Source organism: Corvus cornix, chromosome 8 (assembly GCF_000738735.6).
Source record: "Corvus cornix cornix isolate S_Up_H32 chromosome 8, ASM73873v5, whole genome shotgun sequence".
NCBI lineage: Eukaryota > Metazoa > Chordata > Aves > Passeriformes > Corvidae > Corvus > Corvus cornix.
The window spans coordinates 31005230-31023414 of record NC_046338.1 but is presented as its reverse complement, the minus strand read 5'-3'; the positions used below and the strand labels follow the sequence as shown (position 1 = coordinate 31023414).

The 18185-nt window shown below is 44.5% G+C and overlaps 1 protein-coding gene across 4 annotated transcripts in view; it reads left to right on the top strand.

Moving 5' to 3' along the window:
- Window positions 1-18185, top strand: part of ABL2 (ABL proto-oncogene 2, non-receptor tyrosine kinase) — a 45779-nt gene that overhangs the window by 20647 nt on the left and 6947 nt on the right. Inside the window, exons 1-10 of one of the 4 annotated variants that reach the window (XM_019290054.3) lie at window positions 233-477; window positions 9971-10141; window positions 10843-11138; window positions 11775-12047; window positions 12764-12848; window positions 14480-14657; window positions 15225-15409; window positions 15687-15839; window positions 16681-16770; window positions 17967-18140. In XM_019290054.3, coding sequence (XP_019145599.2) covers window positions 411-477; window positions 9971-10141; window positions 10843-11138; window positions 11775-12047; window positions 12764-12848; window positions 14480-14657; window positions 15225-15409; window positions 15687-15839; window positions 16681-16770; window positions 17967-18140 — 1672 coding nt within the window. In that variant the 5' untranslated portion in view covers window positions 233-410. Of the gene's footprint in view, window positions 1-232; window positions 478-1384; window positions 1410-6200; window positions 6443-9970; window positions 10142-10842; window positions 11139-11774; window positions 12048-12763; window positions 12849-14479; window positions 14658-15224; window positions 15410-15686; window positions 15840-16680; window positions 16771-17966; window positions 18141-18185 lie in introns of those variants that run through there. The other 3 variants (XM_019290055.3, XM_010406300.4, XM_039555826.1) reach the window with 3 other exon arrangements.

The following is an 18185-nucleotide window of genomic DNA, read 5'->3' as shown; positions in this document are numbered from 1 at the left end:
GGAGTGTTCCCTGGTTCTGAACTTAACAGCACGGCATGCAATTTTGGGGCAAGTATTCATGCTAAAGCTCGGCTTTTCTTGAAGGAAAGGAAACGCTTGTTTATTTTCTAAGACAAATGTATTTCAAAGGAGGCAAGATCACAAGGGTATTTTAGTCAAATGAAGTAAATATTCTAAAAAGGAGCCCCCTTCTTGAAGAAAATGGCTGTGGATGATGGTTTGAACAGCATATTGGTTGCTGAGAAATGAGGTTGACAGTTTTGTGATTTATTTTTAGCTGGAGAATTTTTTTTAAAACAGAAGTACTGTGTAGCCTTGGCAGTTGCTGCATATTCGGTGTGGGTGGATGGAACTGAGAAATCGCGTCTGTGCTAACAAGCGTTTTGGGATTCCATTAAAAAATTAAACTCATGTACTGGAAACTGAAGCTGTATCAGCTCACCTGGGGAGCTCTGCCCTCCGAATATCCTCCACAAGGTAAGCAGTGCTGCCTGTCCAAGGCACTTGCAAAAATGTTTGGGCCTCAAGATGTGACACCAACTCAGATTTGGGCTATTAGATTGACATTTTCTTTCTCTCCTGAGGTTACTAGTCAGTGAGTTAATCTCTACCCTCTCCTTCCATGTCTTCCCTCTAACTAAAAAGGCTAAAAATAAATTTCAAAAAGGCAGCTGAGAAACAGTTCAATGTAGTCATTGATCCAGGTGCTGGGTCTAAGGAGAGTACCTAGTACTGTAAGGCTTCTAAGAAGATGTAATTATGTCACTGGGAAAGCAGCTTGGACATTTGTATCACGTTAGCTCAAAGGTCTGATCAGTTAGTGCTTTACATCTGCAAAATAAACCTCTCTCCAGCTAGACTTCGTGAGTGTGGGCATTTCTGGCTTCTTCAGGGATGGGCTGAGCCATGATTTCTCAAGTAGCCTTTTTCGGAAGAGCTCTTACTTCAAATGTTTGTGTTAACACTGTGAGTAAATACCTACCCATGTGATTTGCTTAGAAGTAGATAATATCTGGCTTTGATGTGGCCATTAGTAACGACTCCTCCGGAATTCTGTTGAAGTGTAATCCCCATTAAGCAACTTCTCTCCTAAAGTACCGATTTAAAAAAGTGCTAAATGACTTGCTGTAAGCTGTCATATGTTTGGCCATCCCACCTTTCCTGGAGCAGGACTGGGTGACCTAATCCTCCTCACCCTTCACACTGTGGAGAGGTTTACTGGAACTTGCCAGGACAGAAGAAGAATGTCAAACAGACTTTTGATCTACAGTTTCCCAGTTACCTTCGAAATCTGTGTCCCTTCATAGCCCTCCTTTCCCTAAGGCTGGCATTGTGGGAGTAGTTGCTGTCCACTGTAGGCAGCATTCAGAGGAAGAGAGATTGGAGCTTTCAGTACTCGATGGAAAGAGGTATGTGATACAGAGCATTTACAGCTGCTGCTCTCTGCTTGATTCTACACAGTTGCATTTGCAAAGCTGAGTGGCTCTGTAGGAGCTGAGCAAATCTTTGGGAATTAAGGGAACAGACTCTTTGATACAGTATTGAGGATTTAGCAAGAGGGTTACATTTGTAATTTTTTTGTTCTAAAAACCTTTTTGTGTTTAATTTTAATTACATTAAAACCTCTCTTCAGGAAAGTGGTTTTTTCCTTATCTGTTGTGCTGTTGGGTTTTGGTTCCTCACCCAGAGGGCACATTTAAAGAAGTCAGACTTGAGCTGTGACTGGTCCTGTGCTTCTGACCATTCCCAGTACATGTGACGAGATACATCTGTTGTACCTTTTAACAGCTCTTGGGTCCAGCTCTCTTGTGCTCACATGGGTTCCTCACCCTAAAGTGTATTTTAAATGCATTTAAAACCCTGCAGCATTTTGCTGCCTGCACTTGCCAGAATTGCCTTCCTGACAGAGTTCTGTGAAAATCTTAGAGGTAATGAGAGCCAGACTGTTAGGTTAACAGTGTTGTACTGAACATGATCAATACTTCACCTACTTGGAAATTCTCTCTTAAAACAGCAAATGCTTCTGTAGATGGCTCAGTCACAGTCTACACTTTGATCTATGAAGAGATTTATGCATCTTGCTTTCAAGGAACGAATGAAGATTTTCAAAGGAAGGCTTGGGAGTTTAAGCTTCATTTATTTCAGACTGGATTCACCAGAAATTAGTTGAGGAAGAAATAGAGAAGCACTGCATTATGTTGACAATGGGAGAAATGTGTCACTGACATCTGAGCAAAGAAATGGGCTGAAGGACACCTCTGTTTGATTGCATTAATAACAAAGGGAGGGGACAACTGGTACCAGGGAAACAGAAGACAGGCAATTTGTCTAAAATCTTAGCACAGCTATCTCCTTGTAATGTTCAGGTAGACAGACAATGTCTTGAATTCTTCATACATTGGTGGAACTGAATCAATTGAGATCAATTTGTCTCTCTCCTTTTACCAGTTAGAATTCAGTGACACCAAAACCCCTTGGATTTTTATATCAAGCTAGCCAAGAAGCACCTCTTCTAGGCAAAGACCCACCACTTCAACCCCTGTATCATATCAGCACTTAATCTTGTTGCAAAGTGAATCTGTTTGCAAGAGATGAAGTGTGTGGAGAGCTCTTCCTCCGTATGTTTCTCACTCTGAAACCAAAGATCACTTTTATCTATGTCCAGTATGTTTTGATAATTGAGGCATGACAGTGCTGCCAGCTTGGCTTGAAGTATCTCCTTTTATGTGATGGGAGCTGTTCATGATGCAATTTTGTCACTGACTGTGAAGTCTCCTCCCTTTTTGTCTCTCCCAGCCTGGTACCATAAATAGAAACCTACTCCTTGCCCATCCCAAGTTCTTGGCTCAGAGCTGTATTTCTTGGCTTTCCTCAGTGGGTTGTTTACAATACTTAAACCTTGCCCCACTCTGTGGGAGGCCCAAGGACTAACTATGGGTCTGTGCTTCTCTCTAGCAAACCACGTTATTAAGAGTCTGGTTGCTTGCAGGAGAGGAACACCTAGGAATGGCATTTAGTTAGTGCCTGCACTTTACCAAAGCCATATGTGAGCTGTCTGACCCCTTTAAACTGGTGCTTTTCATGGCCACATGGATGTCAGCAGAAAGACTAGGTGGTCCATTTAGGTAAAGGCTGCAGTCTGTTACGGGGTAAAGGAAGTTCATAGGTCTGCTTCAATACTGCCACATTATTAGACAGCAGAAACTTGGCCTGTTCACTGGTTGCTTTTTAGTGTGTAGCCTGTCCCGAGTATTTTTGGTTAGCCGGAAGCACTGAGACTTGGCTTCAGAAGCAAAGCTGCTGTAGGACTTGATACTGTTCCAATGGTGTCAGCAAAATAGGAAACCCACTTGCTGCTGTGTTATCAGTTTTGTTTCCTTGTATTCATTAAGGCAGAAATCCTCCCACTAACAAGCCAGTTAGAGATCTGAAGGTCCAGTGGTGTAATATATGTTTTGAAGGTGCAGTGGAAAATACCAATTATACCAGCACTCATTAGGTACTTGATGGTCTACTTTCCATGAGTTAATGACCAATGCCTGTTATTTGTTGGTCTTAAAAGCAAGCAAATAAAATGAGTCTGTTTGTAAAAAAGCGTCATAGTTTAAAGACAGCATATTTAGTTTAATGACTCAAGAGTGAAAATAAAGTGAGATATGTGACATATGCAGGGATCTTGGTGGCCTTGTGTTTGAGTTGTCCCTATGTGAAAAAATACACACAAGTCTACACCCTGTGGGTTTTGTTGTAAAACACCAATATATCAGATTGAGACTGTATGCAATAACCAGTATTTACCCTCTAAACCTTTCTTTGTCTCTCTCCCCTCCATTGACAAACCAGTCACTTTGGCCTGTGGCCAACAACACCAAATCCATTTCAGGGCTGTATTTTCATTAATACATTATTTTCTTTGATTAAGAGACATTAAGAGGCATTGAAATTCAGAGTAGAGCAAATTTTTTAGAAGCTCCCTGACCTACACGTTACAAAGTAGCATAGTCAGCAAGATTTCCTTTTATTCAACTTTTCCCCACTGCTGGAAGAACTAGAAAAATGCTTCTAAATGGATGACTTAAGTTGTACAGGAAGGGTAACCACTCTCAGGAAACAGCTTTGAAGGCACCACAGGGAATAGGGTAAAGAGCTGGGAAGAACTGCTGTGCCTGAAAGGTGTATTCTTCCACTGAGGAAGCTGAGTGTACCAGAATTAAGATTTTATGTTGTGCACTTACTGTGAAGGGCACAGGAACAGGATGCAGATGTGGTGGATGCAGATGTCAAGGCCTGCAGTGTAAAATAACTGTCTAGGAAAATAAGTTTTAAGAGAGATAATGCTCATCTAGAAGCCAGAAAGATGCTTGATTTTATTCTGCCTGGGTGCATTTGACAGGACCTTATGAACTGCTGTGCACTCTGTGTCCTTCCCACTGGAGAACACCTTCAGGAGGGTGTCTGGAAAGGGTGCAGGCACAGAATTACTCTGTTGCAGGAGACTTACAGCCAAAACGTTTCTCACCCATAGTGCCAGTGCTGGCAACTACATGATTCCCATCAGGAGCTCTTAACACACCAGCCAGCCATTAGGCTTTGGCTACAGACTGCTGACAGAGGCTAAAATTGATGGGGTAAGGAGGGATATGTGCACAATACATTATTAATCCGACTTAACTTTCTGCTAATCCTTTGTTCCAAATACCAATTATTCATCCATTGTACTTTAACTAAGAAGTAAATGTGTTACTGTAGCTGATATACTGATATATGTAGTAAATATCACAGCTGAGACTAATCTAGCCACAAATCCATACATAGCTTGCCCTTTCCTGGTACCATTTTAGGTAAGGGTGATTGTCAGAAAGCTCATCCAAGTGTGTTTCTGAAGTTGTGCTGTCTTTCACCACAAGTTCTGATTGTTCTTTGTGTATTAACAGATATGCTTAGTACAGAGGGCAGTGTAATTCATAGTACTTAGAGCAAATGCAAGCTGAGAAAACAGTAAACTGCAAGAAGTAAAGAAGGAGGAAAAGAGAGAAAGCCCAGGAGCTCTCAAGTAAAGGTGTCTCAACCTCTGACCACTGGGTAGTATACCGCAGGATTCACTGAGCTTGGTTTTGGAAGAGGAAGAAAAGAGGTCACCCACTTGTCAGAACTTTAAGAACAGCAGTATTCAGGTGTCCTAAGTTAGTTTTCCACAGATGTTAGGTGTTGATCTCAGAGGAAGTAACTCTTGTCAGAAGCCATATGGGAAAGGTGACTCCTCATCATCACAGCATATCCACAGTTCTGTAAACTTTTTGTACATCCACAGCCTTGCAAATCACAAACATTTGGAATAAGCCGAGTTGGCTACCTTCAGTCTGGTTTGAGTCATCATCATCACACAGTGCAGCTGCCCCTCTCAGAATGGTGAAGTTCACAGATTATAGAAGTGCTGCTTTCTTGCCTCACTGGGCTGCAGCAGCTTCTCTCACCCTGCAAAGGCCTTAACCACTGCCTTCCCTTTCCCTGCTCCCTTTTATACCCCTCTGTAGGCCCACCACCCTCCTAGGTGTGAGACTGCCATGGTGAATGCTGGTTTGTTAACCCTTCCTTGGCCACCTGGCAGGAGGAGCCTGTCCTGTACAAGGCAACTCTACTAGAAAACTAGGGCTTCTAAAGAATTCATCAAACAAATCTGGGGGTTTTGAGAGATGATTTGATGGGGCCCTTGTGGAAAGCTGTCCTGAGTGTTGCTAAATCAGCAAGTATGCAGCTCAGACTGGGTGCACCGTGCTGGTCTTGCTTTCTGTGTCTTTCTGAATTCCTGACATGTCCAGGAGCGTTCACGTGCTCAGTGTTTGTACCTCTCTGAGATGTGTGTTTTCACTAACATCCTTTCCTGTTGATTCACGTAAGTAGTGCTCCAGCAGTGGTTATGTGGAGTGGAAAAGTGAATCAATCTGGGCGGTCCCCTTAATGGGTGATCTGTTTTGTAATTTGCAGAGGAATTTCTCCAAGGAAACTGTTTGCTTTCTTCCCAAACACTGTGTTACCTAACTCTTAGTGGAACAAAACTCTGTCTCTATAGCTCATCTCAAAGTTGTTTCAACTTGCAGTCCAGTCCCCACATCCTCCGTGTGTTCAGCAGTCCCTGCAAAGCTCCACCCTCCCATCCAGTTAATAACCACGTTAACCCAGGGCCTGATTTTCCCAGTCTCTCCTTTGCCCGCCCAGCAGCGCTTCCTTTCCCCTTGGCCCCCGGCCTCGCGAGCAGCGATTGCTGTGTGTGGAGCCTTTGTGCTCAGCCCAGGACTTGTGGTGCCAAGCAGCCTCTTTGCTTGCTGGAAGCACAGCATGAGTGTGGGGACAGTCCTCTTCCAGTCCAGCAGCTATGGCAAGGAGGGCAAACTGCTCTGCTGCCTCGGCGAGGGCACCTCCGAGCCCAGCACGCACTTCACAGGTAGGATGCTCGGGGGTGTAATCCTGTCCTATCCCTTTCCTGGCTTTCTCCAAGTGCTTCAAGGAGGATGGGGTCCTTTCAAGTCTGTCTTTGTCTTGTGGTATGAGACCAGCCACAGGAAGGTGTGAGATTGCCAGCTTTTATTGGGATTTTAGGATTATTGAAATGCTTCTTTTCTACGAGCAGTTACACAGTATTTCATAAATAGAGACCACTTCAGCACTTAATGTGAGTCTAAAATTTAAAATTTAGCATATTCTACCTCCTGCTCTGAGACCAAAGAGATTGGTAATTGGAGTGTTGGCAGCAAGGGTGAGGGACAAAACACCCCTTGCGTGTTGGCTGGATAGGAAAGCATTCGTATCCGGAGAGAAGCAAATTGTATTGTGGGAATAAAGTAAGGAAGGAGATGGATAAAGCGTAACCTCCTTGTGTGACTGTGTATTACTTGTTCACTAAGTGATGATGTGAGTTTTCCATTGCATAGGAAATGAAAGTGATAATATAAGATTTATGGTTAACCTTGAGAAGGAGCTGATATAAAACATAATTTCCCCGCTCATTTCCTGACTTTTGGTGTGGACAGAGCTTGCAAACTATTCAGCTGGAGGGGCATCATTGGTGACATGCTTTGGCTATCTCTGTGATGATCCTGTTTCACTTACGTGATGATTGGTGTAGATCCCACACCTTATGGAACAGCATGGGCTGTTATGGAAATACAACCTGCAAGAAATACTTTTATATCCTGGTAAAAACCCCTTTAGGTGTTGGGTAACCTTTACAGTTATTTAAGCATTCAAGTCACTCTAACATGAAAGTGAAGGAAGTTAGTGAGACATGAACTCTTAAAAGCATTTGATTTTTAGGTAATGTGATTTTTAGGTAAGCACTGTGGCTAAGTGATTGAAGCTTCTCATCAAACATTAACTTCTGCTGGCTTTTTTGTACATCAAGTGGGTGTTAAGAACATGTGCCAGCCTCCCAGGCGTTCCCAAGAAAGTGGTAGGAGTCCCACATCTGCTTTGCCAGTCCAGCACAGCCCCACACGTGTTTCCACGTGGGCAGAACTCCTGGTGCTGATCAGGTGGCATTTCTGCTGGCTTTGCCTTGCCTGCAGTGGGCTCAGCTGGGCTCAGTGAGACCCAATAGCTTACACTGTGCTTATTTTGGGGGTTTCTTTTTGGTGGCAGGTGAGAACTGCTTGCTGCAGCAGCTCTGGAGCTGGGCTGGCACTGGGCTGCTTCAGGCTGTCTGTGGGTGCATGGATAAACACTTAACCTTGAGCTGTCTGTGGAGCAGGGCTAGGGTGCTCAGTGCATGAGCTTTTCTGGCTGGAGAAAGAAACTTAAAGGATGTTTTGATTTAGAATAATTGTTATCATTTTGTTTAAAGCCTTTCACTGGTTGGCAGATACATAATTGAAAGTAAGAAGGTAGTGAACATCATTAAGGTATTTTGGAGCTGAGAGGTTGGGTATTTTTTGGAAACTGGCTACCTTTGTGTTTGCTCTCTAGCAGAGATGTGAAAGTCAGGGTTCTTGTAAAGCACATTTGACTTTGCTTAAGGCATTGAAACACTCATAACACAAGTCACTGTAGGAGCATAAAGAATGTGTTATTTAATTAAGTATGTATTTTTAGTCCATAAAGAGAGCTGGGTTTAGGAACTGGTGTTCTCTCCTGGAGCTTAACAACCGGACATACGTATGCACACATCCAGCCCTAAGAAAATACAGTGGGATGTTGGCAGTAATGTAGGTGGCTGAGCACTGGGATTTCTTATTTTCCACGATAGCATCCAGTCTGATGGGTTAACATCTTGTAAAACTAATTGCAGTTGAGAGTTAGGAATAAGAAGCGTATGTAAATATTGCATCTGCAGGCAGTGCAGTCAAGGAACTGACATTTTGGTGGCTTAGTCTGTAGTCTCTTCTTTTTGTGCTAGGAGAACCTTGACAGAAGGCTACTTTTAGGTTATTAAGTAATAGCAAGATGAACAGGTTATGCAAGCAGTAGAACTCTGAAATGCAGTCAAAAGCCACTTAGCTACATGTTTAAAATGGAAACAGAACAAACCTCTACTACTTCCTTTCTCATATGCCTACAATACAGTTAAAAATCATGTTATAGGCTGGAAACGCCCCTTAGTTCTCATTTTCCAGGCTTGAGCTCTGTCCTATGACACAGATTTGGCATATTACTGTGCCTGTTACTTGGCACAGGCTTCTTCCTGTTTTGTGTCTCGCTGACTTCCCAGTTTTCCTGTCCTGTGTTTCATTTGAGCTCTTTGTTCCTTTTTCAAGTGCCTTACAGACCACCTCTTACTAATGAGTGTAAATCTCAGGGTCCTGTGGGGAAGAGGGGAGGTGTAGCCACACACATGTTCTCTGGCAGTGTCTGCTTAAAAACATCCCAAGCCTGACTTCTCAGCCCCTGAGAAATGGGCCAAACCAATGACTGTAAAGCAAAGAAAGCCTCAGATTTTTTAGAGAGAACTTTTTATGTTTAGTGCATTTAATGAAATCTCTTTACAGTGTACATTTCCCTAAGTTCAACAAGAGAATTCAGAAATAGATATTGGGACAGAGATGTAGATCTGTGCCATCAGAGAAAAAGTATATACTGTTACACCTTCATATGTTTTTGCTCCCTTGAGCAGCCCCCATGTATGAAACCACACCATTGCTCTTTTTCTTGTCTTAATATTGAAATTTACTCTACTGCATGTTCCTGGGAAACTTCTCTGTGAATTAGAAAGCCAGCGACGGTCTTGACATAGCACTAGCATGAAATGTTCATACAGTTTTGCGTCTTACTGCAGTTCTTCCTAAAACCCTATGGATTTAGATTGGTTTTAATCATCACAGGAACTGTAGGGACTTCTTTCTTTTGTTTAGAAAACACATCTGATTCCTCCCCCCACTCCCTTGTAGTGACAAGTTTGCATCAGTTGTCTGTTGGAACAGCAAAACAGAAATGCTGCTGCTAAATACCCAGCATCACCTGTACTACCTTCTGTCCCTGTCAGTTTTTCACCTCTGTTTACACAGTCTTGAAATGTATTACAAATCACTGTCATTCCTGTTAATACTAAACAAGTTACCATCCCAACTTACACGTTTCATAATTCAGTCTCACTGAATTATGTAATGCTGGTTTCAGATCCAGGCTGTCTATGTCCACCACAGAAACCATGAGGACAAAACGTAACATTTTGTGATTGAAAGGTTTCCTTCACTACTTCATGTAATTAAAAAAGTTCTTTAATTTTGCACCTATTTTTTTATCTATGAATGCTTAAATAATTTCAAGTAGAGGTGTAGATAAATAAAAGTATATATAATATAATAAATATTAAATAGAAATTTTATATACATAGCTTGCTACTTGGCGTATAGGTAGTTAATCACCTTCTCCAGGAGTTGCACTCGGTGATCCTTGTGGGTTCCTTCCAACTCAGAATATTCCCTGCCTCTATAATTTACAGCTGTACACAAAGTAATTGCCTCTCCTGTCCTTTCCTCAGAGGCCCTGCACCGCCCCTACGGTTGCGAAGTCGAGCCCCAGGCACTGAACGAAGCCATCAGATGGAGCTCCAAGGAGAACCTGCTTGGAGCCACTGAGAGCGATCCCAATCTCTTTGTTGCACTTTACGATTTTGTAGCAAGTGGTGACAACACACTCAGCATCACCAAAGGTAAGGCTGGGAGTGCAGAGCAGCTGTGAGCTTGAAAACTCAGCAGCAGAAATCAGGAAGTGGAATCCTTCCCCGGACAGGAATGGGAACAGTGTCCTTAGGGAAGGTGATTCCCTGCAGTGATGGTGGGAAGCGGATGGTCCGTCCCTGTGGTGCTGGAGGGACACCTGCCGGGCAGCTCTGCTGAGACAGGCAGAGTCCAGCCCACTCCTGTGCCAGGCTCCCCGCAGCACTGGCCCTCTGAGACACCTGCTGTAGGAAGGGCGGAGGGAAATGGGTACATCATAGATGGTAAGAGAACTCGGCAGTTTCAGCCGGGGGCAGAACCAAGAATTAAGCATGGCACAGACACTTTCTGATTCTGGTCAGTACATACGTCAGAACTGTTAAATCATGTGCTATTTAAGGCTTCAAGGAAACAAAACTCATCCCTCCAAGAAAATAAAGTCTTCCTAGTCTAATAAACAGGAGTACAAGAAGCTTTTTGAGTTCATCACTCTCACTGCACTAAATCAGTGAACAGTGTCCTAGGTATTCTGTCTGAGCCTTTGCTTCATAAATACTTTATATGTAGCAGTTTAATTGTAAGATGATTTTAATGTTAAGCTACAAACTCAGGCTCGGCTGATGCTGAGTTTCTCCCTCAGTGAGTCCCAACAGCTTGCACCGTGCTCATTTTGTTTCTTTCTTTCTGGCGACAGGTGAGAAGTTGTGCGTCCTGGGCTACAACCAGAATGGCGAATGGAGCGAGGTACGTTCGAAGAATGGGCAGGGCTGGGTACCAAGCAACTACATCACTCCAGTGAACAGCCTGGAGAAGCACTCGTGGTACCACGGGCCAGTGTCCCGCAGTGCAGCCGAGTACCTGCTGAGCAGCCTCATCAACGGCAGCTTCCTGGTGCGGGAGAGCGAGAGCAGCCCAGGGCAGTTGTCCATCTCGCTCAGGTACGAAGGACGCGTTTACCACTACAGGATCAACACCACCTCGGATGGCAAGGTAAGGACCTCTGGAGAACGCTGTGGGGAGAGGAGGTGAAGATACTCATTAAGAGGTGGTGCAGAATCCCCAGTTGCAGACTGTTAAGGGGGGGGGGGGTGTGACTAAACAGGTCCAGTATTTCTATAAAAGAGCACGTGTGCCAAGGGTTTGGTGGTAACTCCCCAAACAGCACTTTGGAAGAAGTGCAGACAGTTCTTGTCTGGGCTGAAAGTAGCTGGGTAGCAAGGCAGCTGTGGTTGGAGGTGGTGATAGCCTTCCACTGATCCCCTTAGAATCAGCAGAGCTTTGGTAAGTCAGCATTTTTAACCAAGATCAAGTAGTGGTATGTTGTGTTGAGAGATGCAGAAACAGGCCTTGTGCTTGACTGAGAATTCCAGTTTCTAGTCCTGTAAAGCACGAGGCAGGAGACAGCAGAGCTCTTAAGTGATGGCTTATATGTAGTTGCCTTCTGCAGGTAAAAATCCCACAGATTAATAGTTATTTGCCCAACAGGAAGAGAACACATGTTCTAAAGTCCCTGGGTTTTGATTTTTTAAAAAACCATTAAAGTGTTTGCACTGTATCTGTTTTCCAATGTTACTGAAAACTTCCAGCTGCCTTCATTTAAGCAGATTCCTGTTCCATGCTGAACAGGTCTATGTGACGGCAGAAAGCCGTTTCAGCACCCTGGCAGAGCTCGTGCACCATCACTCGACGGTGGCAGACGGGCTGGTGACAACTCTGCACTACCCAGCACCCAAGTGCAATAAGCCCACGGTGTACGGAGTGTCCCCCATCCACGACAAGTGGGAGATGGAGCGCACCGACATCACCATGAAGCACAAGCTCGGGGGAGGGCAGTATGGAGAGGTCTACGTGGGGGTCTGGAAGAAATACAATCTCACAGTGGCTGTGAAAACGTTAAAGGTGAGGTTTCAGATTGCAGGCACTGTTGGTTTGGTCACCGTTTATGACACGAGTAAGGAAACTGTAACATTCTCAGCTACACCTAGTGGTACGAACATGAGAAAATGGAGTGTGCTGATCTGCATAAAACCCGTGCTTGGGAGCAGCCTTGACCCTATCAAACCTACACCAGTGCACGTGGCTTGGAAACAAATTGAAATTTTGGCCCAGCAGGAGCTGCATGTCCAAGCCAGACCAGTAGAAATGGTTACAAACACAACTTCCCTTCCTCCAGATGAGCTGCGGAGGCTTTAAGAAATCAAAGGTCAGAAAAAACCTTCTATAAGCTGTCCTCCACTCCTGGAAAAATTCAGCTTCTCCGTTTCTCTTTCTTTTCAAAACCTTGGGTTTGTTTCAGCATTAACAACTGCAATTCTAAGTGTCCCCTGAGTAACTTAATTTTTATAGCTATACAGAGGAACTCAGTCAGTGATCCTGAGAGTCTTCCTCTCACCAGCCACAACAGCTACCAAACGAGCAAGCCTGGCACTGCAGATCAGTCCCTGCAGGACATCCAGGCAGCTGTTCAGGGCTGCTACAGTTTGCTTTGGTAAAAGCCAAAACAGCAGAATGGAGACAAAGATGCCATCATTTATATTCAGCCTGGATGTGTGGTGTTAACCAGACCTTGGTCATGAAGATAAATGTTCTCTTCTTTTGCCTCTCTGTCTATCTAGGAAGATACCATGGAGGTGGAGGAGTTCTTGAAAGAAGCAGCTGTGATGAAGGAGATCAAGCACCCCAATCTAGTGCAGTTGTTAGGTCAGTGAAATGCCTTGCTCTTTCTGTTCTTACTTAGTCATCATTTTGGCAGAAACTTGCCTGGTTTAAATGCAGTGGCAGCTTTTCTGTATTTATATAACTTTATGAATCAGGTCAGGTTATGGGGTGGTATTTTTGACAGCTTTATGTAATATTGGAGCTAAGGGACACTAATTTTAAATAAAACATCAAATACAGTCACTTACATTAGTAGACAACATTGCAGTGGAGGCACGACTGTTACATAGAAGTTTGCAATATCATCCTCCTGCTGGTTTGTGTCCTTGGCCTTAGAAATGCTCCAGGGTTCAGTCATCAGGTTTGGATTCCTTCTCTGCTGTGTTAAATTGGATTTACAAAATCATTTTCCATGACTTATTTTTCTGAGAGAACAGAACAAAATTGTAAGAGAATTCTAAGTGAAAGGAAAAAACTGTTGGAAGCACAACAAATACCATTCTCCAAACTTCTCAAATCAGAGACATTTACAGAAAAGGCTGCACTGAAGAGAACAAATTAGTCTATAATTGAGCAGAAGATACCAGATGGCTGCTGCTGTGAGGGGACTCTGTGTATCACCAAATAAGTACATGAGATCAAGCAACTCAGAACTGAAAGAAATCCACAGGCTTTACATCTTGGCTCTGCCCTGTTGTCTCACTGGCAGGTGCATGATATGGTGATCATTATTAAATAGTTTGCATAGCTGTTAAATCTACAAGCACAAGGATTCTTAAGGAGACACCCTAAACCTTTACTAGTGTTTAATTGCCTCTGGATTTCTGGTGCTTTCAGGAGCAGAGCTGGCAAGCCAAGCCTAGGATGAAAGAAGAAATGTGAAGAATGTGAAGGCTTTTGCTAATGGCAACTGTTATGTATCCATTTAAAAAAGGGCACAGATAAAAGTGTGTGCCAGCCCTGTCTGGTTCCAGGAGCCCAGACTTAGAGATTTGTCATCAGAGAGCTGCACTTTTGCTCTTTCTGATGCACAGTGCAGTTGTGCTTTACTCCTGTGTGTGTGTAAGGCCCTCAGCAGAGCTGCAGGGGGGATCCCAGAGCAGTGACAAGAGTATCCTGTTGCTCTCCTCCTCCGCCTTTACATGCTTTGCACAGTGACTGCAGCAAGCAGTCATCCCAGGAATGTGTGAGAATGCTGCTCCAGGAGCAGGTCCCACCGTGCTGATTCCTTACCCAGCACATGGGAGTGCTTCACATGGCTCTGTAGTGACATTTCAGTCTGGAAATCTTGCCAGCTGACAGGTACCTGCTTCCAGTTGGCCACTCTTCAGCTTTATGAAGGCAGGGAGGGGAAGAAAAGCAAATTGTGTGTTCAAAGTTCTCTTCTTTCATTCTGTAACCTTTCAAAGAACAGAACTACTGCTTCATGTATATTATGTAGGAACAGTAGTGCTTTCATAGAGGTGTTTCTCTCTACATGAAGTGGATGGACAGAAAAACAGACAAAAGCCCTGAATTTTAAGTTGTGCTGCACTGACCTGGGTCTTGTACATGGAAGTCTTCATTTTCCCAGAGAAACACTCACTGGTACAAAATGCACTAAATGGCTGTTAACTCAGGAATGGAGGTGAGAAAGGGAAGCTTTATTCACATGCTGCCTTTTTGCCTGGCAGGTGTGTGCACCCTGGAGCCCCCCTTCTACATTGTGACGGAGTACATGCCCTACGGGAACCTGCTCGACTACCTGCGGGAGTGCAACCGCGAGGAGGTCAGTGCTGTCGTGCTGCTCTACATGGCCACCCAGATCTCCTCTGCCATGGAATACCTGGAGAAGAAGAACTTCATTCACAGGTGGGTGAAGTCATGCGGAGTTGGTACAGTTTCAGATTGCAATGATAAAGAGGCCACCAGCATGGTGGGCCAGGAATTCCAGCTTTTGGGGAGGTTTCTTCCGGAGTTAGATTCACGCTGGCTTACCCATTGGCTGTGTTGTCCTTCTCCTGAGGACTTTAATAGCAATCTTGTGCCCAACTGCCTGGCAACAGCTGGTGTTGACCTGTACCCCCTGTGTGCAGACAGTGTCCACCCAAAGTCCTGTTTAAATCCAGATAAAGCCGTGCCATAAACCTGTTACCAGTGTGTGATGAGCTGCTGATCCCATCCTCAAGAAACATAAACTTGGTGCTGTAACAGCCATCATTGCTGAAAACTTAATAGAATTTAAAGAGTTAGTCCTAATCCTGATTTACCTCATTGCTCCTAAGAATAAGTCCACTCAGTTTCTGTTCAGGGCAAAGCTCACCTTGCCTTTACCTGCTGCATACAGAGAGCGCTTCCCGGTCCAGGAGAGTGGGGCCCCAAAACTGCATTCAAAAGCCCTGCTCCTGCTGCAGTGGTGTCCTTTTTTCCTGTGTACAGGGACCTGGCAGCACGGAACTGCTTAGTTGGAGAAAACCACGTGGTGAAGGTGGCTGACTTTGGCTTAAGTCGACTCATGACGGGTGATACCTACACAGCCCATGCTGGGGCCAAGTTCCCAATCAAATGGACAGCTCCCGAGAGCCTGGCCTACAACACCTTTTCAATCAAATCAGATGTGTGGGGTAAGAAAACTCACCTTCAGTGTCCTTTTCTTGTTCATTTTGGTTTTTTCTGCCAGTCCACACAGTAACTTGCTTTCTGGCCTGGGCAGAAACCTTTGTGAAGACGGTCCATGCCAGGTCACAGCTTCATGAACCAATAGCATTTCTAGCATGAAATAGACTGGCCTGAAATATCTGCAAGGAAACAATGCTGCCTCAAGCTGCAGTGAAGGCCACAGAGGAATGAACAACACAAGGGCAGACTTATGACAGGAGTTTTGTTTCCCTGCTTTTGCAGCCTTTGGGGTGCTGTTATGGGAAATTGCTACCTATGGGATGTCACCGTACCCAGGCATTGACCTCTCTCAGGTGTATGATCTGCTGGAAAAGGGCTATCGGATGGAGCAGCCAGAGGGGTGCCCTCCCAAGGTGTATGAACTGATGAGGGCATGTGAGTATCTTCTTCCAGTTTCGGGGACAAAGCCTGGGAAGGTGGGAGGAATCTGTGATAAGAGCCCATCAGTCTCCAGCAATACCTGATCCCCAGCACGTCAAAGTCAGGGCGGGCTTTGGTTATGAAACGAAGAAGGTGGGGAATGATGAGGGATATTACTGCTTAAAAAACCTTCAGGAAGCTGACAAAAGCCCAAAAGCTGGGAATTCATGTGATCCTGATGCAAAACAAAGAGACTGCCAGTCACTTTCCAGACCCTGTGGTGATACCAGCAGACAGTGCTTCCAGAATACATTCCTCTAGTGCAGATTTCTAACTACAGAAATTAACTTTCCATCATGATACTCTTCTGTAACTTTCCAAGCTCCATCTAGGATCAAGGCACTCTCCTCCTCTTTCCCCCACAGCGTACACACATCCTTCTTTTGGAAGGGTCTGCCTGAATTTCAATATTAAGAGCATGTGAGCAGGATGTTGCCTGGAGCTTTACATGCCCAGTTATTTCTGACTGGGCTAGATGTGTTCAGTCCAAGCAGCCAGGGTAGCAAATAGGGAATTGTCCTTTGTCCAAAAAAATCAGAAAGGGGGATAGGGAGATCAGAAAAAGCTGTAGAGTTGGCAGAGAGTGAGGATTTTCAGAATTGGTTCCTTCTTCTCAAGATTTGTTTGCTAGGATACAGTAGGGTGGCAGCAGTCCATGAATCAGTACCTGTGAATGATTCTAAAGCCTCTTTAACAGTAGGTCAGAGTCTGACTACTTTCTGTCTCCTTGGACAGCAGAAAAATGAATCTCCTTGTTTCAGGTACTGAGACTTAACTCTGCTTTCTGCCACTGCAGGCTGGAAGTGGAACCCACCAGACCGACCTTCCTTTGCTGAGACCCACCAGGCTTTTGAAACCATGTTTCATGACTCGAGCATCTCAGAGGGTGAGAGCTGCTGTTGTTTTGTTCCCGAAACAGCACTGGAGGTTATCCCCAGAGTGCTGTGGCTCATGGATGGGCCCTTAGGGCTCATCTGCTGGCAGTGGGGTTGAGATGGAGCTCCATCCCTTACTTATTCTTTTAGCCATAATTGGGGTAAATACGTTCTCTTACTTGCTGCACAAATACTGAATAAACTTCAGACACATTCCAGTGCAGGGGACAGTGTCATTTCATTCACTAAGATGCCCAAGAGCCGATTTAAAGAATATTGTCTCTTCTATCAGAGGAAAACTCATGTTTTCCAGGCTGAGGAGTGAGGAATAATGAGTGATGGAGAGAGAGAAAGATGTATGCTTATCACAGTCCCTTGCTGACTGCAGCAATTAGGTCATGAAATATTATTCTACCAGCCTTCACTTTTAAAAAAGCGTGCTTTAATCTCTGGATTTTCTGCTTAGCTCCTTCTAGGAGCAAATCTATGCAGCTCAAGTCTGAAATATAATCTACCAGGAGGTAAATACTGGTGAGGAATGTGACACTATTCAGCAGACAAGCAGAAATGTCAGAGCATTCTGCTCAGTTTTTAAATTAAATATGCAACTGATCCACCAACTTCCCTACTACAGAAAAGACACACCAGATGGAATTTTACCAGTGAGGATCTATAACAGGCACATCCAGCGGCCACACAAATGCCAAGCTGGGTGTGGCCAGGAGCTTGTGGGGTTTTTCTGTGTTTTCTTTTTCCTTCTGGTGACCTATTGTTGACGTGCAGTCTTCATTTCTAATAGGGGGACGCAGTACTTTGCATCAAGCAAAGCAGCTTAGATCCAGATAGGAACCAACTTTGGGGGTGCATCAGTAGGAGGCACCTTGATTAAAAACAGGCAAATGCATCCAGTGCTGCCTTTAGCTCTTGAGCAGCCCTTAACAGACCCTCCTGCAGAGATCATCCTACCACTGTTTTGTTTTTTTTTTTTTGGCTGAATTTATAAAGATGTAAATGAGTTTGAAATCATTATGAAAAACATCTGACCCTGAATACCTCTAGACTTGAACAAAGACTAAATCCATAAATTATGTATTTCTCAGTCATGGATCTCTTCCTGCCAGTCTGTGTTTGCAGTAAAGACCCAGGTTTTTTTTCCCTCTTCCTTTGCTGGTCTCTGTTCCAACTGTTCCCTTTTTTTTCCTTACAGAGGTAGCAGAGGAGCTTGGAAGAACAGCTTCATCCTCATCCATAGTTCCTTACCTGCCCCGCTTACCCATGCTTCCCTCCAAGACGAGAACCCTGAAGAAACAGGCAGAGAACAAGGAGAACATTGAAGGAACACAGGACACTGTGGAGCACTCGGCGTCCAGCTCAGCACCAGGTGTGGGCACTGGGACAGTGGCGGTGCGGCCACGTGCTCTGGGTG